This window comes from Haemaphysalis longicornis, unplaced genomic scaffold (assembly GCF_048455015.1).
Source record: "Haemaphysalis longicornis isolate Haplotype H1 unplaced genomic scaffold, Haemaphysalis longicornis Haplotype H1 scaffold_1, whole genome shotgun sequence".
NCBI lineage: Eukaryota > Metazoa > Arthropoda > Arachnida > Ixodida > Ixodidae > Haemaphysalis > Haemaphysalis longicornis.
The window spans coordinates 296,222,864-296,250,528 of record NW_027526203.1 but is presented as its reverse complement, the minus strand read 5'-3'; the positions used below and the strand labels follow the sequence as shown (position 1 = coordinate 296,250,528).

At 47.9% G+C, this 27,665-nt stretch overlaps 1 protein-coding gene across 1 annotated transcript in view; it reads right to left on the bottom strand.

The window, feature by feature from the left end:
* The window catches only part of LOC144148551 (synaptotagmin-15-like), a 414,790-nt gene that overhangs the window by 126,567 nt on the left and 260,558 nt on the right, over positions 1–27,665 (bottom strand). The window contains exons 2-3 of the mRNA XM_077680073.1: positions 16,650–16,929; positions 14,944–15,107 (exon numbers count right to left, since the gene is read on the bottom strand). Coding sequence (XP_077536199.1) covers positions 14,944–15,107; positions 16,650–16,929 — 444 coding nt within the window. The remainder of the gene's footprint in view (positions 1–14,943; positions 15,108–16,649; positions 16,930–27,665) is intronic.

The window sequence follows — 27,665 nt, the reverse complement described above, 5'->3', positions numbered from 1 at the left end:
GTCAACTACAGTCGAACACAGATATATAGCTCCAAGGGGTTCGCAATATAGTCTGATATATTGATAGTCCGAAATATAAAATTTGCCCATCTGAAGCGGGATGTCCGCCACAAACTGCATATCGTCGTCAGCACTTACGAACTTGTGTGCCGTTGAGTCATTCGAAATGGCGCATGGCAATGCTGACAGCTCTAAATTCACTCTCGAGGTCCTCAGCGCCATCGCCTTCCGCATCAGAACATTTCTCGTCTGGAGCCACGCCGCAAAACTGCTTTGCACACGACGCACCCTAACGGCCGTGCCATGGCCACGATGCCTGCGCCTTTACGCCTGGTTTGATGCGCAGTATCGCGCTCAAAAATGCTGCGAGAAATGCAGTCGACATTGTTTCACCCGCCTCTACCCGCCGAATAATGCCCGCTTTCTTCGCTAAATCCTAATTCCTCAGTTTTTGTGTGTGTGTTGGTGACCATGGCTCCGAAATGCGTGCCACTGACAAAAACACGAACCACGCCGCATCGCGCTCCCCCTGCGCGAGCCACCACTGAAATCCGCTCGAGCACGCAGAAAAAATGCCGGAACCCGAGCGCTACCAGTCGTTTTCCCCTCCTCCTTTATTGCCTTTCGCCCCCAATCAATCCCCGCGCTCTCGCAGCCATGGAGCTGCCCCCTATGATAGCGTGCGAGCAGTTGGTGAAGGCCGTCGAAGCAACGCGGCGATGGCTCCTTCTCACCGAGCGCGGCAGCGCCCGCGAGAAGTCATGATCATCATCATCTCACCCACCCAATCAGGAGAAACGCACTTGCAAAGGCACTTGCGGCGCAGCGTTCGATATATCGAATGTGCCCGTGAACGGGAGTTCGATACACGCGTACAAGAGCGCTATACTTTTGCATGGCATTTTGAAGGGAATGTTCACACTGTTCGATATATACAATTATTTGATATATCTGTGTTCGATATATCCGTGTTCTACTGTAAACCGCTCTTCTGGACGCTCAGCGCTCGATGAGGATTGGTTTTCTCCTCCTGCTACGCCTGACATCGCAATGTTTGTTCGATTGAACTGGGCCATTTTGTGACGGAGCAACTTCAGCAGCTTATGGCCGTTTTGCTAGCCCACTTCCGTTGGTGCAGTCATCATGAGAAACTAAAGCTTTGTGGTTCAGTGGACTTGCAGAATACTCGAAACCAAGGTTGGCCGAACTAATACGGCCACTATCGCCTGCCATTATCACACCCGGGCTCCAGTTAAGCCTGAGTACAGGAGTAACGGCTGGCGACAAAGACTGCAGCCTTGCCGGAGTGCTCAGCCACAGTGCTACACATACGGTCCGAAATAGCGAGTGAGGCATATGCATTGAATCCTGGGAGACCTGAAAGAGTATTTGTCTCTTGTAGGAGCGTGGCCTATGTCTGGTAGTATTCGTATCAGTACAGGATAGCAAACCGCACCTTCATGAAAATTCAGTAACCCTAGCCCCGCATTCATCCGTGCAGACCACCGTATTCTGTTCACACCTATCGCGGAGGCGCACCGTATACTTACATCGTTCCCGTGCCCTGTTCGCGCCCTCGGGACCTGCCGGAGCACGCACACTTGGCTGCTCATCCTCCTTAAAAAAAGATTCCCCTAGGTGCTCCACGCGAGTCCTTCTCCATCATCGGGGGTCTGAGTGTCCCGGCTTCTTAACCCTTCGTGCATAACAGAGTTGGCCTGAGCGCTGTTACTATTCAGCGCGCCGCTACACCCTGAGTGCGTGCTGCAAGTTTTGTGTAGAGCTCCGGTTCTCAGTAAGGAAGCCTGCCTTTCTCGGACAGCTACGACACGCCGGAGAATGGCCGCCGCGTGGGCACCTCGATGTCTATGACTCAACCTCATCATCATCATCAATCTATTTAGGTCCACTGCAGGACGAAGGCCTTTCTTACTGACCTCCAACCGCTCCTGCCCTGCGCTGCTCGTGTCCACAGTTTACCCTTGAACCTCCGTAATTCATCCCTCCATTGTGTTATCGGCCTATACCCTTCTTATATACCTTCTTCTATACTAGTTAACTTCCGTGACAGGATGACTCAACCTTTAGGGCTGCAAAATACAAAACAAACTGTTCGTGGTGTGTAGACCGCAGACGCGCCCGCCAAGATCTCCTCTCCCCCCTTCGAGCGCCGCTACTGCCCGCTCTCACGAAGTCGGGAAAGAGTGTTTGTGTGTATGTACTATTTTTGTGCCGCGTGCACAGCACTAGGAAAGCTGCTTGACCGTTAGCGCTTCGATGGATAAATAACATGGTTCCTCCGTTAACGCATTCGATTGACATCATCGGATCCCGCGGTCGCTCAATTCTAGTCATGCTGACATCTCGCCAGGGAAGGTTCCTTTCCTGTATCGTCGTTGTTCATCTCTCGCCATGCAGTAAGCCAGTTAAGTTTGGCCTTCTACTTTTTGCCGTCTTCACCAAGGCACCAACGTTTGCTGGACGCTCGACCACCGCGCTACCACTTCATGACGGAGGCGACGGAGCCCGGTTCGGGGAGGCCTTCACCAATGTAACAGTGCTTACAACGACGCCTGCAGCGTGAGAAACGTGGACTTCGATTCCTGAAACGACTTCGTCAACGTTCTCCTAATGCATATCTTGTTTCTGTTGCGCAAGCGACATTGAATATCTCACAAAGACATGCCCAGGCCTCCAAACAGCTTGAGCCCTGCGCATGGCGGCATCGGCCAGGCCGTCCTCCCAACTTCGCCAGCAGACGCACGGTCCTCCCTATAGAGAGGACCATATAAGCAACAAAGGAAAATGGGCAGTGATGGAAAAGTTCAAACATAACCAGCCAAACGCTTGATGCTGTCGAGGGCGGGGCTCGCAGGCATGAGACGGCCATGCGTAAGCCTACCTTTGTGCATTGAGGTCTAACGTCGTCATCCTGTACCCACAGCCAGTCTTGTGCAAGAACTAGTTACTAGGAGCGCGTTACCGGCAACTAGTTACTTTTTAGTAACTTGTAACTGTAACTAGTTACTTTTAAGTTAGAGGAACTGTAACAAGAAATACCGTTACAGTTACTTCATTTCTATAAAAAGTTATCCAACAGCAACACTCGTTAACTGCCGATGTACAGTTCGAGCTTTCCACTTTTTCGGACTTACTTCTGCAGAGCCTTCGCCTACTTCATGCAGGCCAGCTCCCTTCCCATGGGTGAAAAACAGCTGGACTAGAAATGTTTAGGCGTGCACGTGTGCGTGGTGTCCCACGCGGTCAGCTAAGGGCTAGAAATTTTTAAGTATCAGCTGCAGTATTTCCCTCAGCAGCGCGATGTCGCTCTCACCCAGACCATAAATAACGCTGCGACACGTGCCTAAGCGCACGTGGACGCATGTTGACACCAGAACTCAGAGTACGATGCGCGGCTGCACCATTTTCGCCACATCTGGAGCGCAGTAAACGTGTTTGACACAAAGGCGAACAGGAAAAAAAAAACACCCACAAACACCGCACAACGTACTGAATCCTTCGCACTATACCGGAAGCCTGGAAAACTCCAGTCAATGCGTCGTTCTCAAACGCTGCGGGAAGACTCTCGGCGTCCCCGCGCTCGTCCAGCCCTGTGCGCACTGTAGAGTGTTCGATTCACAAATCGCAGTTGCTTGCAACTATTGTGCGGTTTTGAGACTCCCTGGCCGTGTGTGGGACCCCGTGTTTGGAACCCCTTGTCTAGAGGCTTCGTCGAGTTGTCAACAGTGCCCGCACGAGGTCGAGGAAGTAATTAATTCCCCTCCCCTTCACACATACGACGACCCGAACACCCTTCCCAGCATCTTCGCCGGCAGACGCCTGACCACACTGCCGCTGCACGAGGAAATATTCTTGGAAAGCCTCTCGACTTCGTTTCCAGAGCTGGGGCAGAAACGAATACTGTAGCTACATCTGTTTCTGAATGTTGGCCGCAAAGAATACTTGGGCGAGCTTCGTTCGACCTACGCCTCAAAGCAAACGAAGGGATCCGGCTCTGGGATCGGGGACGTGGTTGCTGTGAAAGGCTGGTATTGGGAGAACAGTGTTTTCCGGTTGAGGCGAAAAAAATCGCCTTTGTGAGGACAGGGGGTGCAAAAAAAACAGTAAAGCGTCCAGTTCGGTTGCTGTTCCCTTTGGAAATAACCTTGGCTTATTCCGGGGGTGGGGGTGGCTAGGGGTGGGGCGGGAGAACGACTCCGGGGGCCTACGGACAAACGTCGCTTCGGCAATAGCTCAAATTGGTCTCCGTCTCCGACGACAAGTACGAAATAAAATGTTAACGCAGCGCTTTTTTTAGTATCTTTCAAAAACACCTCGACAACCGAAGTACTCCCAGATCCGTTTCCTTTTTCCTCCAAAGGGCCTTCTAGCGATCCACCACCCCCATCCCCTTTTTGTCCTTCTCCCTCAATATGCAAGGCGGTCAAGCGACAACACTGTAGGTGAAAATAAATTTGTTTACATTGATTGTTTCGTCTGTTTTGTCCTGAAGCTCGGTATAGTATAAGTTTGGCCTCGGTGTTCGTACTTTTTGTGAAAGTTTGGCAGCCATTTCTGTCGACACTGACCAAGTGCAACCGTTGCCTGGGCCCGCATGCCTTGGTACGTTTCTATTTAATAAGCTAAATCTTGGAATCAAATAATTAGTTTCATACAGTAACGGGAAAGGAACGACGTGACTTTTTTACAGTAACTGTAACAGTAACTAGTTACTTTTGGAAACTTTGTAACTACAACTGTAACAGAGTTACTTTTTTGGGCTAGGTAACTGTAACTGTAACACTGTTACTTTTTTTCGGTAACGTGCCCATGACTGCCCACAGCTAGACGTACAATGAGCTCAGCGTTACCTGGCACGTCGTACGGCTCAACGTTAGGGGAACCAACTTCGAGCATAAATATAGGCCTAACAAGGGCGATTGGATTGGCTAAGGCTCTTAGTCTAGTAACGGAGAGGAGAAAGAGACGCAAAGGATGAAAAGGTTGAATAATGGACGGTTGATCGGTGCTTCTTTCGCAACATCATACATTCCGCAACACAAAACTCAGCGACATAACTGGGCGACCCAACTCAGGGAAAAGTGATTCTCACGCATTTTGGCATCATAAGAGGAAACTTCGGTGTCTGTGCAGTTTTTATTTTTATTTTTTTCCCCTATCTACTTCAGTTTTAAGGTGGAAGCTTAAGTCTGTGTTCAAGCACGCGTGTTCTGAGGTAGAGAAAATAGGTGGTTTAAAAAACTTTCGAGTCGCCCGAGCCGGTGGGCGTGAGCCACGGATCGCGCGCCGGGAAACGGAAACAGCAGTGCGGGAGGAGGGCCAGAGGAGGGCTCTGAAATGGGCGATGCAGCGTGCGCCGAGAACGGCAAACAGCCACGCCAAAGGATGGTAGGTCGCTGCCGCTTGTGCAATACGAGCCGCCTTGAGAGGTGAAGCTACCGACGGTGGCGAACTGCAGGAGGCTCCTGGCGATGGCGAACGAGTGGAACTAATTTTGGGTGCTTCTGGTGATAGTTAGTGAACGGAAAGAGGTTCGGAGGGTGGTGCTCAGAACGCTGGTCAAGTGGTGACGGGTGCGGTCGGGAAGAAATCAATTTGAGGCTCCTGGCGATGGCGAGCGAGCTGAATGAGCTTCGCAGGGCAGGGGTCTGCTCAAGTGATGACCGGCGCGACCACAAAGTTCAACAGAAAGCTCAAGATCTGATCAACAGAAGGTTCATCTAGGTTTTGGCCTTCACATTCGTAGAACGTTCTAATTAAGAAATTTATAATCCCCCGTAATTTTTATTTTCTATAGTTTATTACTTTTTTGATGCCCGGGGCAGAGTGACTCAGCAGCAAAGAAATTTCTGAACACCTCAAGTTGATCACGTGAAAAATTTAGAATGCGCATTTTCGTAGGGTTCTGATGATACAATTTGAGGAGAGCGAGCGGGTTCGTTATTGTTTATTAAGCCGTGATCCTTAAGTAATTGTGCCTAAGACCCCTCTTCTGATGGTTCCAAAATATTCTCGAAGTTTGTGAAACATAAATCCATTTGCAGTAAGTTGAGAAAAGAAAAATTGCCTCCATCTCCCCGCGAGGGAACCCTGGTGTGATGCCGCGCATCTGGGGGTTCAATTGGCGTTTCCATTGAGTTGATTCTCTACATCGCGTGAAACGTATTGTGAACGCGTAGGAAGCCTTCCATCACATACGCATGAGGAGAGTCGCGCATACGCGCACATGCGCACCGGAGCAGCTGTTAACGCAGCGTTAACGAAGCGAAGCGCGCGCCAACCAAGCGCGCCAGCTGTCGTTATGCTAATGCGCTGGAGTGAGAGTGTTGCACACAGCTGTGGGAGAGGCGAACGGAGGAGGGCTGCGGACGGACGCCGCCACCGCCGTCGACGAACGCAGGAGGGACATTACACTGTGCTCAGAGCAAGAGCAGTGTTGTACGGAACGGCGTTACAAGGAACGGCGTTCCTGGAACTAGTTCCTTTTTGGAGGAACGGGGGAACGCCACCGTTCCATTAAGGGTCGGTGGAACTGTAACTGTAACTCGTTACGTTTTTGAAGGAACGGCAGGAACAGGTCAAAGCCAGAAGAATAACCACGCAGCGGGGCGCAGCTTGCGCTTGCTTTCATGCTGGTTGCTTACGCGGCTTTCGACGGGTGAATAGCGTAGCCGCGAGAATGCTTTTCACCCTTCATCGTTTGTCTGGGGAGGCCAGAACACGCGTCTGGCCGATAGAATTGTTCCCTGGCAAGGAAAGAATAGGGAGTTTTAGCAGTCCGTCCGTTCTGTCGTATGCGTTGTTACTGGGTTGACCGGGACCCGGCTGGGCACTTGGGCATTCGTCGCGGTACGGGCATTAGTTCCGCGGGCCTGCCTTCGCCATGTCTGCGCCTCCGCACCCTTCCTACACACCCTTCCGCGCGCTCAGGAGCAGACCGGTCCCGGCAACCCGGTAACAACGTAGCCAAGGAAATGGACGGACTGCTAAACGGGATCCGGACATTTCGGTGTCGGACATTCGGTCCAGGACGTTTCGGTGTGGACATTTCTGTGCCCGGACATTTTGGTGCACGACGTCTTGGCCCAGACATTTTGAGTGAGGGGATGTCCCAGGCATTCTTTGAACATTTTAGCTCTAATATTGTAATTTCGTGACTTGATATGATTTTACGTTCGAGACTTGTGCTTGCGCCGCCGTTCGTGGAAACGAACGCTAAACCCTGGCGGAGCATTGCAACTTGAAACCCAAGTTCTGTAGTAGATGGTAAAAATTAACGCTGTTAATTTGGATCCGTTCAATCATTTTTTGTTATTTTAACATTCATGTGAACAACCCTAATACTTTAAGTGTTACCAAAGCGCTTTCCTTTCACTTCACCCAACGATGCAAGACGCTGCTGCTTTTAGTCTATTCCTCCCCCCCCCCCCCCCCCAGCAAAACTTCCGCGAAAAAACAACAGAAAAACGAGGTCGATTAAGCGCGTGTGCATTTCGTTTTAATTATTCTTTCAATAAATCTCTCCTTCATTGCATTCGGTGTCAGTTCTACTTAAAACTAACAAACCAACGATCGCACTTACGGTGGCGTTACTTAGGGGAGTGGAAAGCTTAGCCTCTCCGGCAATTATCCCCCCAGGTAGAGAGAGAGGGGTGTCACTTGTGCTTCACCATTGCGTCAACTGGACTTCGAAAACTTGAAGACGACTGCTGCCGCTCTCGTCACACTAGCCTATTCATTTTTTTTTGCTCCTTCTTTTTAATGGGAGGAAGCGATGAATGCCTGGGGTGTCCATGATATGCGCGACTTGATGAGTTAATTCCCAAGGGGGTGACTGAAGGCGCAGAAAGAGCGATTCCTGGAGTGGGGGCGCCGTCGGTATGACCGCGACGCGCGGAAGGGCGTAGCCAGCAAACGATAGTGGCCATTGTGTTCTCAGCGGCTTTTTGGGTGGCTTTTTGTGTCACATTATAGAGGTTTTGTGCGCCCATGGTGAATGTAAAGCTTTTTCTCTGTTTTAAACGCGAAGTGTGCAAAAGCCTCCACTTAGAGGCTAGCAGTATGTTCTAAATAAAAAAATAAAAAATAACTGCGGTGACGCTTCGGAGACCGTGAACGCCACCACGCCAGTAGGATTTTCAGCGGAAACCAAAAATATTATGGGTGAAAAAGAAATCTGGTCGAGATTCGAGCGTGCAGGCGGGAGGTGGGAGGGGGGAGGGGTGCTAGAACAAAGAATTAAAATGTGGTAAATGTAGGCTCGTAAACATTAAACGAAGGTTGGTTGTCCCGAACACAATGGGTGGAATTTGTATGCACAACCGGTACGCGCTTAATCAGGATTTAGGACATTAGAACCTGCGGCTGTTTTCCAAAAGGCCCGTTTTTCCTCCCCGACAATATCCTAGACCAGTGTTCGCGAATTCATTTTAGCAAGGCAGCCCAGCCTACGTAATACTCTTCATAAGGTTTTCTTCATTCTGGGGGGCTAGCTAATGTTTGTTACGTTTTGGATATTGAGAGTGTGCATGTAATTTATGTAATTTGAAGGTGTGTAATTTAAAAAAAATACAAAAGAGGCGGTAGACCATCGTAAACACCGGTTAATTGTCTTAGCTAAAAAAGAGCGATATAAATTAACAACCTGTCATAAATGAAAAAAAAAAAACGTGTGCTAAGGAATTCAATCGGCTGCATAACAGGTGTCCCCAGGAAGAGGTATTAAACAAAAATATATAAATGTAAAATTTATAAAAATACCTGGCAAAGATCGAACAGGGCATCAATCAAAAAAAAAATTCACTGCTCCAGGTTGTTGTCCATAACCCACGTTAAGCGGAAATAAAAATATAACGGCTGTCGCAAACAGGCAAGCACCGGATAATTTGTCTCCGAAATGTCCGTACACCGAAATGTCCGTGCACCGAAACGCCCGTACACCGATATGTCCGTACGCCAATATGTCCGTACACCGAAATTTCCGCACCGAAATATCCTGCACCGAAATGTCCTAGAGCCGTCTGGAGTTTGTCCGGTGCTCCCTGAAAAAATTCGCATAGGAGCGTTTCTTTTGATTATCTTAATCTCCAGATAATCTGCTTCCGGTGGTGTTAATATTCGTATAATATACGTAGTTCGATGTGAGTTTTAAATGTCTCACCTAATTTCGCCCCCGGATTATCCGACACTAAATTTTAATTTAAAAACATAATTGTAACGTTAACGTAACGACACGTTCTAATTTTCGAAGTGGAACTGGAACGCGTTCCTTTCGCAATAAAGGAACTTGTAACGGGAACAAGGAACTTGTAACGGGAACTCGTTTCAAAATTGGCAAGGAACGAGGAACGAGCTTTGGTTTTTATTTTGGACGAACGTGCACAACACTGAGCAAGAGATGCGCCGCATCTAAAAAAAACGAGAAGAGAAAAATGCGTCCAGTCATCCCAAGGTGATACTACCTACAGGGACAGCTGTTGACGTACAGTCTATGAGAATAAGAATTGTGCTATTACAATGATTCTCATTTCGTGTGCTGCGACTTGAACTTGGAACTTTCAAAAATGAAAACAAAAAAAAAGCTTAGGTTGGACGCGTGCCACCTGTTTGTACGTGTGTATTTAGCGGAAGCAGATGACCCTCCACATGCACTAGTAAGCTATTGTCCGTACCATTTGGGGTCAACGCCCCGCGTTTACATGCCATGTGTGTGTGGCCACGCGTCTCGAGCAGCAACGCCACATATTTCTGTGGTCCCAATTGTTTCCAGGCGCTCCGAAACCTACGTGCCATGATGCATTTTTCTTCTGTCTCCTAGGCTTCATCACTAGGCTTTATACATTTTTTCGTTCGTTCAATCGCGAATAACTTAAAGGGGGTCAACGCAACTGCCAAAGATTGCAATCCCAAGCTTGCACCATCCACTAAAATGTGTTGTGTTCGGTTTCGGCCCCTGCATATGCGCCGGACGCAGCAGCCTGCCAGCGCTCAAAAAACAAAATAAAAAAAGAAAGAAATAAACGGCGCAAAAACTCCTCATTGTGGTCCCATGGATCTGGCATAACGCATTGACGATGACATGGTTTGTGGTTTCACACTGTGGGCAAGGACGCTAACTGCAGCAGCTGGCGTTCAGGGGGTAAATGTCATTATAATGTTACTCTGTTACTCTGTTACTCTGCGTTGGCCAGGGGCTTCACTATCTCTGATGAGCTTTCAGCGCTGCCCAGTTGCATGCACCTTTCATCGCAATAACGTCCTTGTTAAAGTGCAGATTACACATATGCACCCCACGTGCCGCATACGTGGCGCTTTGACGCACATGGAGAATGCCGCTTGCGGCAGGACGAGCAACACTTCCCCACTGCGAAAGCGGAGACAAAATTTATGTCAGGATTGCTTCTTTCCTATCTGAAGTTCCAGACTTCAGCCAATTTTGCGTGGAGCTGCGCGCACTGTCTCTAACAGCTCCACCTTGACAATTGATTCGAACATGTGGAATGCGTCTTTGCAATATCCCACCCTGGCTGGGCTTGACAGGGTATTTTCAGATACAAAATTGGGATGCAGGCCGGCGAACCGGTTTTGAATTGCGTTCTTCGAAATTTCGCGCTCGTCACGAAATATTGACGCGGCTTGTTTCCGACGCAGTGGTAAGAAGACGCATCCCGTTTGCGTTTTCGTCGTCACGCGAAAGATACATCTGGAAGGGGTTTAATTTCGTCTGAATTATGGCGCTTCTCTAGCGACCTATAGTAGAACAAATGTGCTGACCGAGCAACATACGGCAGATGACAGATGCGAAATGACGGGTCGAATGCTGAGGCAAGTCCCATCGTGGCCTTATTACGTATGCATCCACCGAGTGTACCGGCGCAGAAATCGATCAGAGGTGTGAGAGAAGAGTGGTGGAGCGCTGAGCAAGGCACCAGTATTGTGCTCGTGCTAGTCCTCGTAACGAGGGGCTAGGAAATGAAGAAAATATTGCCAGCTTCGCAGTATTTGGTGAGACCCAAAAATTCAAAGCCAAGCCGTCGAAGCTAACTGTGCTTGAAATTTACACAAGTGAGTGAGTACAGTAACTGTGGAGAACTAAACTTAAGCGTCCAGGATTCGCCAGGAGGTGGCCTGCTGTCATTTGCTTCTTTTCCGGCTCGAAAAAACCCTTTTGCTCAGTTGTCAACGTTAAGAAGATTGTGTAAAGGTCATGCGTGCACTGTATCCTAGGGTAGTATAAACTATTTTGATCTGGCGCTTGGAAACAAAATCTCTCTCTCTCTCTCTCTCTCTCTCTCTCTCTCTCTCTCTCTCTCTCTCTCTCTCTCTCTCTCATGACTTACATGCCTCATGGTTGAAGGCATATGGAGTTTGCTGCTGCACACGAGATTACATGTGCGATTCCTGGCCGCAGCAGTTATTTTTGTGATGGAAGCAATAAACAAGAACCCTATGCACGTTATAATTTGCGACAAGTTAAATACCCCCTCCGGTGGTCTAATTGTTACCTACTGTGCACTACGGTGAACTACTTGCACTACGGTATACCATAAAGCACAGTTCTGAGTTGTAGCTTCGTGCATAAAACACCAATATGAATTATGAGAAAATGAAGCTTCAATAGAAGTGGTATGCAACTACAGTGTAATTCACTGTTCTATCATCATCGCTGAGACAACACGCCAAAATGATAGCGGAACTGGCATGATAAGAATGCACAAGGCCAGCTATCACAATCATTCTCCCATAAACAACGATGGATACGTGATACGTACGTGTTGACCGCCGGAGGCGTATTGACTCCATAGATGCGCACCTCAATTGCAGCCGAGCTCAGCGACGGCATTACTTGAACGACAGCGTAACTCGGGGCTTCACATTCTGCGTTGCAGTGTATACTCAAGGCTACACGCTTGTGTTTAAGTAATTCTCACGGTCACGTGTGCGGTGCTCCAACATCTGATTTCATGCCGGCCCGACGACGAGAATGTTACACGTCGCGGCGATATACAGTGGCTGCCTGTTGACTGAGATGGGGCTGGAAACGTTCAGGCCAGACAAAACCGCTTTCGCGGCACGGAGCCCGTAGAGTGCCTTTTTACCCACGTCGTTCACTCGAGGCAGTGCCCGAAAAAAAACTATCAGCCACTCATCGAGACCGATCCTGGCTGCGGCTTCGTGGTGCTACTTGTCCTTTTCAAGCGTGATGGAACCCTTGTGTGTAGCACGCGCCTGAAAGCCACCCCATCTGCTAGGATGTCGACCTACCGAGGACGTTGACCACACGCTGTGCGTGGTCCTTAGTTTCGCAATCTCTAGGTTTGTTGTAAGGGAGAAATTTTGTTTGCATGCTGACGCACACCTCGAGCTGAAAGATTCCCTCAGTTCCTGCCCGCCTGTAACCATACTTGGCTCGGGCTGCAACAGCACGTACTTTCTCCGTAAAAATAGAAGAGTCAGAGAAATGACGTTTCAGCCAGTAAAGGTGATCGATTGGCGCACGAGTGACTTAAAATAAAAACAACCAACTAGTTGCAAAACAATACTTCCAGGAGAGCAAACATATTTTGTATCAAAACTTGATAGGCCAGGAAAAGTATTGAAAATATTTTGTTGGTATTATGTGCTGCTTTTAGTTTCATTGCCTCGCAATCGAAGCTGCGTGGACGCAAAAGTGGCTGCTTTTTTTTTACCTCACGCTGCGCATGTAATAATGCAGAAGCATTATACGATCTTTTAGGCGAAAAACCACAGGTTGTGAGGAGACGATGGCCCCAAAATCCCCGTGCTTTCAAAAAAATAAAGAAACACACCCTGGTGGCAGAACATCATACGAAACCAGACTCGCAGGGCGAAAGTAGAGTGTCTTCAAGGAGCCATGAGGAGAAAATGGAACTTCGTGTAATTTGAAAGAACTAGGATTCCGTATCTCACTCAGCTCCATTACAGCCCCAAAAGATGTTTTTTAACGAAAAAAAAAGTAAGAAGTATTTAAAAACTTTCAAATTTTGCGCCACAGTGACGTGTTATGCGCAAGAATGACGTCATACGGGCCAACAATAAAACATAATTTTCATAGCATTCAAGTGATGCGGTCAATGGAACTAGAGGACCCATTACAGACGTCCAGTCATGTGTCGTCGCGGAAGGTCAGTTAGGCGGCCGCCAATCGCACAAACAAGATTCCGTGACGTCATAGAAAAGTTGCGGGAAATTGGCTAGGGGGTCGCGACTGCTTCACACGTTTTCTTTAATATCTCCGTTATTTGTGCGAAGATTGCGATGATATCGGTATCATTGTTATCGGGACTAAGCAGTCTTTCTAATAAACCCAACTTGTATTTTGCCTTCATGGCTCCTTTAGCCACTACTCTACACCTTCATCGCAAAAACCACGGCTTTCAAGGTGCTTTTCAGTCTGCTTGCGTTCTTTGAATGCAAAAGCGTTATGAGTTCCCCTGACGATACTTCACTGCTACATCGCGTGTGTGTCATTGTGGTTTAATGAAGCTACCAGAATAGAAATTCGCATTGCCTCTCAGTACAGGATTGCGATATTCCGTTTCCAGCTAGGAGCAAGCCCGGCGCTTCCAGTATGTATCAAGCGCAATCTACTAGTTCGCTTCGAACAATCCTATTCTTTTGAGCAGCTGTTAAATATACGTCGCTTTAGGGCTTCAGTAGCCCAGGGGTAGAATCCACGCTTTGGAGCCAATGGTGTGGGTTCGAGCTTCAGCAGTGCTAAACTTCTTCCGTAAAACGGATGATTTTTGTACTGTAAAATGTTGCGTTACCTTTATCCGCCGCATTCTTCTCGCAAAAAAATGTGGTTTGGTATGTTTTGCATCCCTTTAGAAGTAGAGCGCGTCATATAAAGCTGTTTAATTCATGTTCTTCATCGCACCAATGTGCCGAGCTTGTACCTACCTCGAAACGGAATATCGCTAGGAGGTTCCCAATGGTCTCCAGATTCCTCACATATACATGCTCAAGGGGATTGGTCAATACCAATGACAGCGGCCGTCATTGGCCAGAACAGGTACCAAACCAAGGGGCTTGCGGGAACAGTTAAGTGACCTAACCGCTACTCTATACGCGGCACACCGTACACAGCTTTCGAAATACACTTTATTCTGCTTACGTGCTTTGAATGGTAAAATATTCTGGCTTCCCGTGGCGATACATTACTTGTACATCGCGCGAGTGTCATGTTAGTTTCATGGAGTTGCCATTAGGGAGAATCGTAGCCTCTTAAGTAGTTTTGAATGCTGTTCAGAGTGGACACATATCCACGCAAGGTGCGGCCAATTACGATGACAGCTGTCTTCAAAAGTTCACGGTCGATTCACCAACTGAGCTTCGGCAGCGACGTCAGCATACCCCTCGCCCCTTTACCCCCCCCCCCCCCCCCCGCAGACACACACACACTAGTGGCACATACCTACTAAGAGAAATTGTCCAGTGGAGACAGTTTCCGTCAGAGGAACACAGCCAATCCACCAATTGCCATGGTCTTAATGTCTTAATGCCTTCGCATTCAAACCACGTAATCATATTTAAGTGCCCTCAGTCATTTTTGGCAATCGTGAGCATGGCAGTTATCAAGGGTGAATCATGAACGCGAAAACGATGCGCGTTTGAGTCGCCGTCTTGTTTCCGGCCTTGGACACCATGTTGCGAGCGTATCGCCCACTGAACCCTTGTTTTCCAAACCTGCTAAAAGACGCAATGTATACCGGGTTGATTTCGATGCAATATGTCGAGCATAATCAAACTCCGACTGCCTTATGTATGTTTTTCATTTTTATGATTGGATAGTCTCTTTAGGTAATCCCTGAGCTACAATCAAGGGGTCTTGACCAGCAGGCTACGCTGCTCGCATTTCGCCCATGGCCCTTTTTGTTTTTTTGCAGTCCGGTTTCTTACACAGGGGCAGCAGAGAGACGGGCACGCTGTCACCGGGAGAAGAACAGGGCATCCCGGCTTCGACGACGACACCCGAGCTTGAGTCCGACACGAGGCTGGCAGCAGAACCGCACAGGGACGAGCCGGCCAGTGAGGGAACCACGAAGTCGATCGGGCGCTCCTGCCTGCGACGCACGCCGACACAGACGCCTGCAGCAGTTCCGTCCACGACGGCCATTCCACAAGGCCCGCGAGCCGCCTGTCACTGTTCGCAGTCTGGCCTCCTTGCTGCGAGCGTCTACTACTACTGGGCCGGCTTAGCTTACTAACTGGCAACTCTGATCTGCACTAATTCCGCATATCGTACCGTGCGTTTTTAGAGCTTCCAATACGCTCAACACTTGACAGACCCGAATTCATTCGGTTTACTTCATGAGCTCCTGTGGAAGCAAGTAAGACAGCCCGAATCACGGGGTCACAGTCGAAATAAACACAGTTGAAATTGCGCTAAGGAAGTGCAAATTATTATCCCGCTTTTTAGGCTCGAAAGGATTCCCCCGTCGTTTTAAAATCGAGGCCACTTTTTAAAAGGACGAGGATAAAATCTTTGGGTCTCTCCCCAAAACGTTTCAGTCCTAGGACCTGTCCTTGCGAATATGGTCGTGACTCCTGATGTGCCATCGTTTACAGCAGGAAAGTATAGTTCCCGATTTTCACGAAAAAAGGCAGCTGTTGTGGCCGACGCTTTGTGCAAAACACTGAATGGCTTCATGGAAACGGTATGGCACCTACAGAAAAGCATCTACAAACCAATCTCCAGGCAAGATACCGACAATAAGAGAAATGCGCTAAAAATCCATAAGAATGCCATCGCAGCAATGCCATTTTTTGTTCGTGGTGACTATGGCTAAGGGAACAGTTTAATCACGGGAAAAAGGAAGCTGCTGACGAATAAAAAACATTCAACCTTTATATATAAATATAAGTAAATTATAAATAACCGATGCGGTCGCAGAACATGGCATGTGCCCGTTATTTCTAGAAGCATTTACATCTGCAGCCGCACCGTGCATAAACTTTCTCGCTGGCCCTCACAAATGGGACATCATTTATCCTGCTTTCTCAACAGCAACGGCTGCAACCAGAAATTACTGCTTTCCTGCGTCGTAACTAATGAGGGTGACCTGGTTGGTGAGTGGGAAAGAAAACACGCTGTTACTATTATGGCACCCTGATTAACTTCTGTGGACACATGTTCTCTTTCAGTAAACTATTGGCCTTTCAAGTAATGAGGCAGAGGGGGGGGGGGGCTACGTTAATGCATCTTAATTGGGGTAAATAGGCCCGACAGATTGCTTAATTGACACATGGCCGATCACGATCATCAAGCGAATGATCTGTTTCCTCTGAGCCGGCAATCAATTTGTCCAAAAGAAACTGCCAGGTTCGCGCGCGACGTTTCGAACAAATCAGTAATTTCGCTCTACTCATTTCGGAGCGAGTGTTTCTCGTCATTCTTTCACGCTGCTCTCGCCTCTTTGCGAAGGCATGGGTAATGAGAACGGGTTAGTGGTTGGCAGACCCGGCATTGCCCTGCGGGGTAGAAAGCTAAAAGAGCAGTGATAATCTATTCCGATACCAATCAGCTGGCGGTCACAGAAAAGCGGCTTGTGCCATCGGTTGGTTGCGCGTCCGGGCAGACAGCTTTCCCAGCTCGCATGGCTTACGCGATGCATCCGCCGTAGAAGTGCGGCTCGTTGGTGCTGCGGCGCAGACTTCGCCGGGACGTGGGCGACGGCGTGCGCCTCGACTCGTTGGGGCCGGCCACGGAAATGGAGACCCTGGGCGAGCGACTGCAGTCGAGGCGTTCGTAGGCGCCCTGGTCGGCCGGCTGGGCGTCCCCCTTGCGCCGGCGACGCTGCAGAAGGCAGGCCACGCTCAGGGCCAGCAGCAGGCAGGCGGCGGCCGCGGCCAGGGCGCCTGGCAGCGCGGCGCTCTGCAGAAGCCCTGCGCGGACCCGCAAGGGGGGGAAGAGGCCTCTTTTAGCTGTTCTAATGCAAGGCGCAAGATGAAAAAAGAGAAGCGGAAAATCTGAGAAAGATTGCTGTTATATTTCTCGTGTTGCATAATAAGTGATAAAAAGCAAAGAACAATCTTACACACTTACGGACAGTTGTTTTTAACTAATTCGGGAACAATTTATTTTTAATACCTGCGTACGATATGCATTACCGAACAGTTCGAGGTTTAGGAAAAATTGATTTTTTTTTTACCCTGCTCAAGAAAGTTCTGTTCAGTTCGATATCACACGTGTACATTCGAGATGAAGTGAAGCGCAAAAGTTCAAATATGTGAGAGAACGGAAACGATATTTTAAGATTTGTCGATAAGGAAAAACATCAGTAATGCTGTGGATAAGAATAAAATACAGAACAAGAGGGCTTCCCCTTGACACCACTGCAAGTATGCCTTTCCATTGCCTATATGATCAAACCAACGTCCTGTAATTTGGGTGTTCCGAGTTGGGATTTCTACAATTTAATTCTTGCTCCCTGTGCAATATCTAAAACATAGTACAGTAAAACCTCGTTAATTCGGATATCAAGGTAGTGAAAAAGATGTCCGAATTAACTGAATGTCGAATTATTGAATGAACAACAAAAACGCACATTTTCAATTCTTTTATTTCATACTTTAACTCTGACAAGTCCGCGATGCTTGTTCGTTTTTTGTTTTTGTTTTTTGACAACGTAAATTACTATAGTTTGCTGGCATGCGACATTCCCTCTAGCGCAAGCGTATTGCTTGGAAGATCGTAGCAAAATTCCTCTAGAACGACGAGAGCGTCTGCGGCTTCCCTTGCCGTACGACGCACCGGGCATAGCACATCGCATGGGCCTTCTTCATCGGACGCCTCATCCGCCACACCGAGGGCAGCGCTGGTGATCTCGTCATCGGTCAAGTGACCGGCGATGACCACGTCGTCATCAATTGCAACGTAGTCTGCAAACTGCACTTCGGAGGGAAGCAGGCCAACGAATGCCATATCGTCCTCCACTTCTGACCAGCCGCGTGGCTCAGTGGCTATGGCGTCAGTGGCTATGGACCTAGCCTGTATCTGTCTGTATATTGATTGTTGGTCTCTGTTCAGTGACTCCTGTGGGTCAGGGAGCCGATTTTTTTGTTCTTTGTAGTATTGCGTTGTGTCGCCATAGCAAGTGATGGCGTGTGGCTCTGACTCCTCTATCGGGTATTCCATTTCCGGTCAAAATTAATCCGGAGCCCTCCGCTACGGTGCGGCAAATCGCCTGTGTAGTGTCGGCACGTTGAACCCCACAATCAATCAATCCTCCCCTTCCGGCGCTGCGGGCTCCGGGCTGCGTTCCGGGCTTTCAGAAGCGTCGGACCGCACAAATTCACTGTGGCTAAAACAGTTCGCCACAACTTTACCGGCGCATTTGACACACGTGCGCCAACTCGTTTCGGTTGCGCCGTCCTTGACTTGCCTCCAGTCCGAATTAACCTGTGCGCGTGCAATTTTGCGTAGAATTAGCGAATGTTTGTAGCCATAGGGCTATGTACATTTTGAAGGGAGGGTGTGGGAATGACGATTTATCTGATTAACGGGTGCCGAATTAACGAGATTTTACTGTATGTGCGTCAAAGATATTTCCAGAATCTCGACAACCTTGCCTTCAGTTGTCGTTCATTTCTGCATGCCCACGGCTGTCCCACATCCAAAAGCAAAGTCTCTATCGGTAGCTCCATTGACTTCTGGTGTACTTGTGCACACGATATTTCATGCATTTTAGAGATATATTCCCGTTAAAACTAAGAAGTTTTGCGTAGCTTTCTCCGTAGAGGATCTCGAAGAAAAAGGTAAACGGCGAGTACGCTCACACTGAGAGAAATTGGCTTTGTAGCACGTGGGTAGCTTGGGCTACTGAATTGCTCAGTGGTGCAAAATTACGTTTCAGTAATATAGAAATTAACTGCTCATTCAGTACCATTAAATTGGTTTCTCCGATTCCGAGTGCTTCCATGCGTTTAGCTTGAGTGTCACGACGAAACAACGTTAAATCGAAGACGTCGAAGATGATGCAGAAGTGTGCAAAATACCGAGCGTTCACTTTGCCTGCGCAGAGCGTCCAGAGAGAGAGAGAGAGTCAACTTTATTGAAACCGATTTTACGACGTCTTCTCCCGGCGTCGTCGATGGGAGTGGTTCCCTATTCTTGAGACCCATATGCCTCTCTTGTCCCCTGGTAACCAGCTTGATTTGGTCTTCCAGAGTGGGGCTGATCAGCAAGGTCTCCCATCGCTCGGTGAGGGAGGGGGTAATGGGGGAATGGTTGAGGGGTGAAGGGGTGTTTTTGGTAAAATCACACTGACCGATTATATGGCGGAGCGTGCCGAGTTCTTTTTTACAAAAGGGGCAATTTCGGGTGTAGCGTTTAGGAAACATCTTTTTTTTTTTGAAGGATAGGGTGTGGAAAGGACCTAGCGAGTATCTGTCTGTATATTGATTGTTGGTCTCTGTTCAGAGACTTGTGTGGGTCAGGGAACCTCTTTCTTTGTTCTTTGTAGTATTGCGTTATGTCGCTATAGCTAGTGATGGCGTGTGGCTCTAACTTCCATTTCTCGGGCGAGTTGGTGGGCTAGTTCATTGCCCTCCAACCCGGAGTGTGCCGGCGTCCATATAAGCTCCACCTTTCCATTGGTGGGAATGCGGCATTTCTTCAGTACTTTAAGTGCTTCTTGAGACACCCAGCCTGCTCTGTAGCTGGCGTATGCCTTTTGGGAATCCGTGATTATTTTCTTTACTTGTGGTTGTGTTAGTGCAAGCGCAATTGCGGTTTCTTCGGCCACTTCTGGATGGGACGTCCTGATGGAGGCGGAGGTGACGAGTTCACTCCATGTTGTTATCGCCAGGGTGGCCCTTGTGGTGCCCTTAGGTATTGTTACGTCGGTGTATAGCGTTCTGTAATCTTCTTCTCGGTCTATTTCCTTTGCGATGGTCTTTGCTCTGCTCGGCAGCCATCGTTGCGTCCTGGTTTCATGTTTCGTCGTAAGGGTTTACTTTCTATTCTGTTGGCCCATTCTTCGGGTAGGCGGTCTTTCTCTTTACTCTCTGCTTCTTGCCATCCTACCTTGGCAAGGACTCGTCGATCTGTCGGTGTCTGACTGAGCCAGACTCTTTGGTTTGATAGGTGAGCTTCGATTATTTCGTCTACCGTGTTGTGTTTTGACATGCCAAGGAGTCTTTCCGTTGATGAGTGCATTGGTATTCCCAGCGCCGTTTTGGTGGCTGTTCGTATGATTGCGTTGAGCTGATCCTTGTCTTTCTTAAGATCCTTGTCTTTCTTAAGTTTGAGGTAAGGTGCCGTGTACACTATGCGTGAGTGATTACCGCTTGTACCAGTGTCAAGGCATCTTCCTCCTTGAAGCCTCTTCTTTTGTTGGCTACCCGCTTGATCATATTGATGATTTGATCTGTCGATTGCTTTAGCTTATTGAGCGATGCCTCTGACTTTTGAAAGATTACTCCCAGGATGCGGGCTTGGTTGGTTGGGTCTATGTGGGTGCCGTATAGGGTGAGACGTATGCTGTCTTTTTCGCCGTTCTTGCGTCTTGGTTTGATAAGTTCTGATTTCGGCGGAGAGCAACTGAGGCCGCACGTTTTTGCGTATTCGAGCACGGTCTTGGCCGCCCTCTGTAGGGTTTCCTCCATCCACCCCTCAGATCCTGCTTGTGACGTCCAGATTGTGATGTCGTCTGCATAGAGGGTGTGATCTATTCCCTCTATGTTTTGGAGCAGGCTCAGGAGTGGTAAAAGTGCCAGGGTAAAAAGGAGCGGCGAGAGTACCGACCCTTGTGGGGTTCCCCTGTCTCCCAGGGGTATGGGTCGTGACTTTTCTTCGTCGCCTATCTTGATCGTTGCGGGGCGATTGCTCAGAAAGTCTTGTATATATTTGAACTTCTTTCTCTGCAGCCCGTCTGTCTTAGGTTATGGAGGATTCTTTAGTGTGTGACGTTGTCGAACCCCCCTTTCAGGTCGAGTGCCAAGATGGCTCGTGGTGCAGGATTTTTTGCCTTCTTGATGACCAGTTCATGTAACTGAAGCAATACATCGTGGGCGCTCAGATGTCTTCGGAAGCCCTACATGGTAGGGCATTTGTTCGGTGTTATCTAAATGTCTTTGGATTCTCTTGTATATCATGCGCTCCACCACGTTCCCTACGCATAACGTAAGGGAGATAGGCCGCAAGTTGTCCACTTGTGGCGGTTTCCCTGGCTTGGCAATGAAGCGGACGTCTGCGTCCTTCCATTCTTGTGGTAGCTTTCCTTTCTTCCATGCCTCATTGGCTAGCATCAATAGTTTCGTTCGACATTTGTCGTTGAGGTTTCTGAGCAGTTTGTACGTCATTTTGTCTGCTCCCGGCGGGCTGCCTTGATTGCTTCCCTGGATGGCAGCAATTAACTTCTGGTCAATGAAGCCTGCGCCAATTTCTGCGTTGGCGGCTCCTTCATACCTTAGTGGGGTCGTGTTGCTTCTTTCTGTCTTGAGGTATTTATCTGTGAGGTCATGGATGAGTTGCGTTACGTTTCCTTCATATTTGTTTATCGTTTTTGCAAGATCTCTTGCGTTGGCGTTATTGCTTTTGAGTGGGTCGATTAGGTGTCTTAGTAGTTTCCATGTCTTTTTCGTCGATAGAGTAGCCTGGAGGCCGTCGTATAGCTTGAACCAGTTTTCCCGGCATAGTTGTACAGCATATTCGGCCACTTTTCTGTTGAGCTCGTTTATACGTTTTCGGAGCTTGCGAATATGCTGTTGTCGCTGTGCCTAGCCGCCCACATGTGGCTGAGTCGGCTGTCTATGAAGGGTGTTTCGGCGGTTGTGGCTATCATTTGCGTGAACTCCTTGATTTTTTCTCGCTGTCTTTTGGCCCATTCATTATACGTCTTGCAGTCCTGGCTTGCCTCGTTTTGTCCTTCCTCTTTCTCTTTTTCTGTTTCTTTTCTCAGTCGGTCCCAGTCGGTAATGTTGGCGTGGCCTAATCTTGCCTTGATTTCTGTCCCTCCCAGGGTGATGCGGATTATGTCGTGGTCCGATCCGAGGTTTTCCTCCCTATTGCACCAGGTGGCATCTAGGTTTCCTCGTATTAGCGTAAGGTCCCGGGTGGTGTCTCTAGCTGTGCTGGCGCCTGTTCTGGTTGGTATCCCTGGTTGGTTGATGATTTTGAACTCGTGGCTTTCTATTGCTTTGAGCAGTTGGTTTCCTGATTCGCATATTTGTAGCCCCATGTCGTGTGGGCTGCGTTAAAGTCTCCGACCATTATAACCGGTCTTGTTTTTGCTTCTGTGATGCAGTCTATCATGGTGCCCTCGATGTCTATGTTATTGTTTAATGGTCGGAAGTTGGCGTTTAGGATGAAGATATTCCTGTCTGGTCCCACTCTTCTGCTGTGGATTTCTATAGCTGTATGTTCGCTGCCCCGTTGGGCGGTCATGTGTTGTGTGGCCGCCACGTTGCTACGTACCATTGTTCCAGTGCTTTTTCTCCGGGGTCCGTGTATGGGACGTATCCCGAGAGTTTAGTTTTGCCATTCGTTTCTTGCAGTGCTATAATGTCTGGTTTCTGTTTGTCTATATACAGCTGTAGTTCTTTTATTTTACTTTTTAGTCCCCTGCAGTTCCCTTGTAGGATTGTTGCTGTCTCTTTCTGTGTTTCTTTACTCTTTTTCATTTTTTTTTGTTTCTTGGATGGTGTATTTGCGTGCCGAGCTTACTTCTCGTCGCTTGTTTCTTATTTCTTCTTTCGCTGTTGTCTTGCTAGTCATTGCCTTGTGTTTGAATTTCACCTCTAGCGTCATAATTCTCACTTTTAAATGCCGCATTTGGTTTCAACGTTTTCCATTCTTGTTGTTAAGTCGTTTACTTCGTTGGAGATTTTCGTGAGCATAGCTATGATCATCTCGAGTGTCGGAGGAACGGCAGTTTCCGCTGTCCCTTCTTCCAAAGTTACTGCTGTCGTCTCTTGTTTGGTATTTTGCGTCATTGCTTGCGTCATTGGAGGCGCGACTAGAATCTGTGGCGTGATTAGCGTTGGTGATGAGGTTTGCATTGGCTCTACCTGCGTGGAGCAGGTGGTGTCTCACTTGGCTTCTTTTCTCCTAGCTATGCTATCATCACTGCTCTTGTTCTTGAATTTACTGAGCGCTTCTATGCGTTCCATCATTGTCTTTATCTGACCATTCTGTCTTTCTATCATTTTCTTGAGTTCTGAGCACTGAGTGCAGTGTTTGTTCTTATGAGGGGGGGGGGGGGGGAGCGGGAGTGAGGGGAGGGATGTTGCTATGGCTGAGAGCGATGGGAGACCCAACCACCCAGCCCACCTGTTCCTCGGCGTCGTTGCTCCTCCGGGGCTTCGACTTGGACCTCGAGCGGGACTCCCTCTTGCGGATTCTAGTTGTCGATGGCGATCTGGTGGCGCTCTTGCTTCTGTTCCTTCTTGTTTTCGAGTGGTTCCGCCGCTCGCCCGTTCCTCCTGTTGTCGCCTGCTGTTGTGCGGGTCCTCTGGGTGGTGTTGGTGATGATGCTAGTTGTTGTTGATTTAGTTGTTGGTCTTCTCACTTGGGTGTTGCCTTTAAATCTTGGTCTTAAATCTTGCCTTGCATTCTTTGTCTGCGGTGAGGTAGTTCCCTCCGCCGAGGCTGCATTTTGGGTTTTCGCATGTATGATTGTCTTCGGGGTTCTTCATTCCGCACCCTCGGCATATTCGGTCTTCAGGATTGGGGCATACGTCCATCCTGAGGCCGAGGTGGCCGCACCGATAGCATAGTTCTATTTGCTTGCGGTACAGCGCGCACTCTACCAGCAGGTTGCCGTACCTGATGTAATTTGGAACTTTGTCTCCGTCAAAGGCTATAACCACCGTCGTTGTCTTGCCGATGCGGTTGGCTTGTAGGGCGGCGGTGTTGTAGCCTTGTACGATGAATTCGTTGATCTCTTGATTTGTGTCGATCAGCGGCACTCCTCTGATGACGCCCTTGACGGTGCCGTGGTGGGCCGTTTCATAGGCGCTAAGTTCGTGTTCTGCTCCGTTGATGTTGAGGATTCTGACAGCTGAGTAGCGGTCTGCGTTCTCACTGCTTGGGGTACTGACAACGATGATATTTTACTGCTTATTCTGGCAGATGACTTCATGAATAACTTCTTTGGTGCTAACTCCCGCAGATGACTCCCGTTCATGCCTCCTCTGGGACGCATGACTATCTTGGTGTCTTGTCTCGGTAGAAACGGCATTAATGCCGCTTTTAGTAGCTTGCCCTTGAACGTGCCTCGGTTTGGGTTACGTGGCCCGGCGACTGCCGCTGCCTGTCCAACATTAAGCGACGTTCGGCTCAGCTTGCTCTCCTTTCGTTAGGTACTTTTTTACCGGCAACTTGCCATCCGAACGTTCTAGAAATTTCTTCCGGCATAATTTCCTTGCTTTCAACTTCCCCTCGCATGGCGGGCGCCATTTTCTTGAATTAATTCGTCGCTAGGGACCCCGGTGAGGTCGATGGACCCGCCAGGGCTGCACTGCGGTACTTCAGTTTCAGTTTCAGTTTCAGTTTCAGTTTATTTGTTTGCATCCTTTCGATGAGGTAGGCCCGGGTGAAAAGTGAACTGCTTCACTTGAAGAAAGCCCGGGCCCCCCGTACTGGCATGCAACGTCAGCAAACAGTGCTTCTTCAATACAAAACAGTGAGGTATAAAAAAGCAAAAAAAAAAAAATTAAACCTTTTCAATACAGAGTTTCTGACGTAGTTTCTGTTCATACGTCAAATCAGGGTAAATATTTGTAAACAATCACGTGTTTAAATCACAGGAGTCACCCGAACACAACAGGAAAAAATCAACATAAGTACAAGAAACAAATACAGAGAAACAACAGAGAAAACATGTATATCAATGAGAACTATACAGGCAAAACGTCAAATGTAAATAGAGTGTGGTCTCCAAACTTTATACATGGTTAGGTTAACATACAAAAGTACATACATCAGTTCGCAGGCTTTTTTTTTTACAGCATGGCATTAGCAGCAGTAATATGTAATATCATGTACTTAAAAATAATAAAAACAGAAAACTAAAAGTAAGCATGGGCGTGAACAGTATTCACAATAAGAATAACTGCCTAATAACATACAAATTGGTGCTATCTAAATCTATATTTTGGAATCTCAACTTATTTAGAAGGTGTGGGACTGTAAGACGCAGCATTTGACGACCGTAATCCGTACGGCAGAATGGAATGTGCCAAAATTCTTGATTGCGGGTGCTGTAGACAGTAATATTTACTCTGAGATTAACAAGTTGCAAAAAGCTATGCTGCCTAGATTTAATAGATTTAAGGTATCGGATTGCTAAATAATACTCATACAGTTTTGGAATCGGGATAATGTTGAAGCGTTTGTACAAAGGCTCTGTGTGTGCTAGGTAATCGGCATTAGCTATATTGCGAACGGCTTTCTTTTGTAATACATTAATTTTCTGAATGTTTGTTTGCGTAGTACTACCCCATACTAAGAAGCAATAGTTGACGTGGGACATGAAAAGGGTGTTATAAAGAATGCGTTTTACAGGTATTGGGAAAAAACAACGAAATTTTGCGAGTATCCCGACACATTTAGCCAGGGAAGTAGTCACCGAATCAACATGGGTGTCCCAAGTCATATTTTTATTAAAATAAACTCCCAATGTCTTTATGTTGTCCACAATGTCAATATTTGAGCCCCCTAGGGGTAAACTAATGTTGTGCACAAAACCATGGCGCTTCGGATGAAAAATGACAGCTTTTGTTTTTGTTGCATTAAGAACCAAAGAGTTGGCTTCACTCCACGACTGCAAAGCCGCTAGTCTGTCATTTATGACCGGCTGTAACAATTGTATATTAGTACCTGTGAAGAATATACTTGTGTCTTCTGCATATATGATGAAGTTTACTTTGTCGTTAATCTAGTAATGTCATTAATATAAAACAAAAACAACAACGGACCCAAGATGCTTCCCTGTGGTACGCCTGCAGATATTTTTTCGAGAGATGAGACATGCTTTCCTATACTTACGCATTGTGAACGATATTTTAAATATGATTGCAGTAGCGATAGGGGTGTTCCTCTGATGCCATAACGCTCTAGTTTATCGAGTAAAGTCTGGTGATTGAAGCGATGGAAGGCCTTGGAGAAGTCAACAAACACTCCCACGCATATTTGTCTGTTCTCATATGCTTCAAGGATTAATTCTTTTTGCGCAAGTAATGCGGTTTCCGTAGAGTTTCCCCGAAGAACTCCGTACTGTGATGGTGAGAGTAGTCTGTGTTTATCCGCAAAGCTGGTTATTTGCTTCAAAATTATTTTTTCTAGCGCTTTCGAAAAAATAGGTAAGATAGAAATAGGCCTATAATTCGACATGTTATTTTTGTCTCCAGTTTTAAACACTAGGATAACTTTGGATATCTGCATTAGTTTAGGGAAATTACCAGTGGATAGGCATATGTTGTATATGTAGGCAAGTATTGGAGCAATGACTCTGATCACAAATTTTACAGGCGCCATCTGAATATCATCTATATCACGTGCACGACTATTATTAAGGGAAGAAAAAACAGTGCATATTTCATTTTCACACGTTGGCTCAAGAAATATGCTACGGATATTTCGTTTAATAAGACGCACCCAGTCATTCTGTTTACACGGTGTATTTCTTACTACGCTCCTAAAGAAATGATTGAATTCCGCCGCTAGCTAGTCCCTGAGCGTTAGGCTTAGCTCTCGGCGGCGTGGCGTTCACAGAAACAGTTCTCTAAAATCGAAAAAAAAAATACTTTCCACACCTGAAATTTTGGTATCTACGTGGTCCTTGCAACTTCGCGGATGCCGTTGTGCCAAAATTTCAGTGATTAGGGATGATGGTTCGGGCCTTTTGTCCAAAACACTGTCGAGCCGATGCGAGACACCTTCGCATTCCACCGCGCCTCGCACGTGCCCAGAGCGTCCAGAACACACTCCATGGTCAGAATCTTATTGCTGTTGCGAATGATTATGAGGTTTAACGCGCCGACGCTACAGAGGCGATGAGTCGCGCCGTAGTGGAGGGCTCGGGATTAATGTTGACCACCTGGGATCTTTAACGTGCGTCGAAATGTTTAAAGGAGTACTGACACTAAATTTCAAAGCTGAGATAACTATGTAAAACGCTTCCTTTTTATCAGGAGATATCTCCCAGCAAGTTTCAACAGCAACCGTTCAGCGAAACATATTTAAAATCCATTTTAATCTTCGCCCGCACGAGAAAGCCCAGAGCGGGCCGACGTGACATCATCTGCTACGTGCCCCAAACTGCCGACGTCGGGGCTCCCGTGACGAAGCCGACGCGCTGGCTGTGGTTGGCGCGCGCTGCTCGGGCGTGTGTACACGTCATGGTTTTGGGACTGACGTCATGCTGCCCGGGCCTGTGGGGACGGCGAAAACCTCGGCCGGTCTGGGCGCGCGCGCGCTTCAAGAGAGGCAGCGATGCGGCAAGAATGGTGACGTCATGTTATACATGCTGTCATGGCGGCCGCTCGGCGTTTTTCAGTCGAAACCGAAACTGGCACGAATAAACGACGCCGTAAATGAATGTTTACGTTGCGCTCGACCGTCTAATCTGTCATTCTATGATTAGTGGGCTGGTAGGCACGCATAGCAGCGAAAAAAA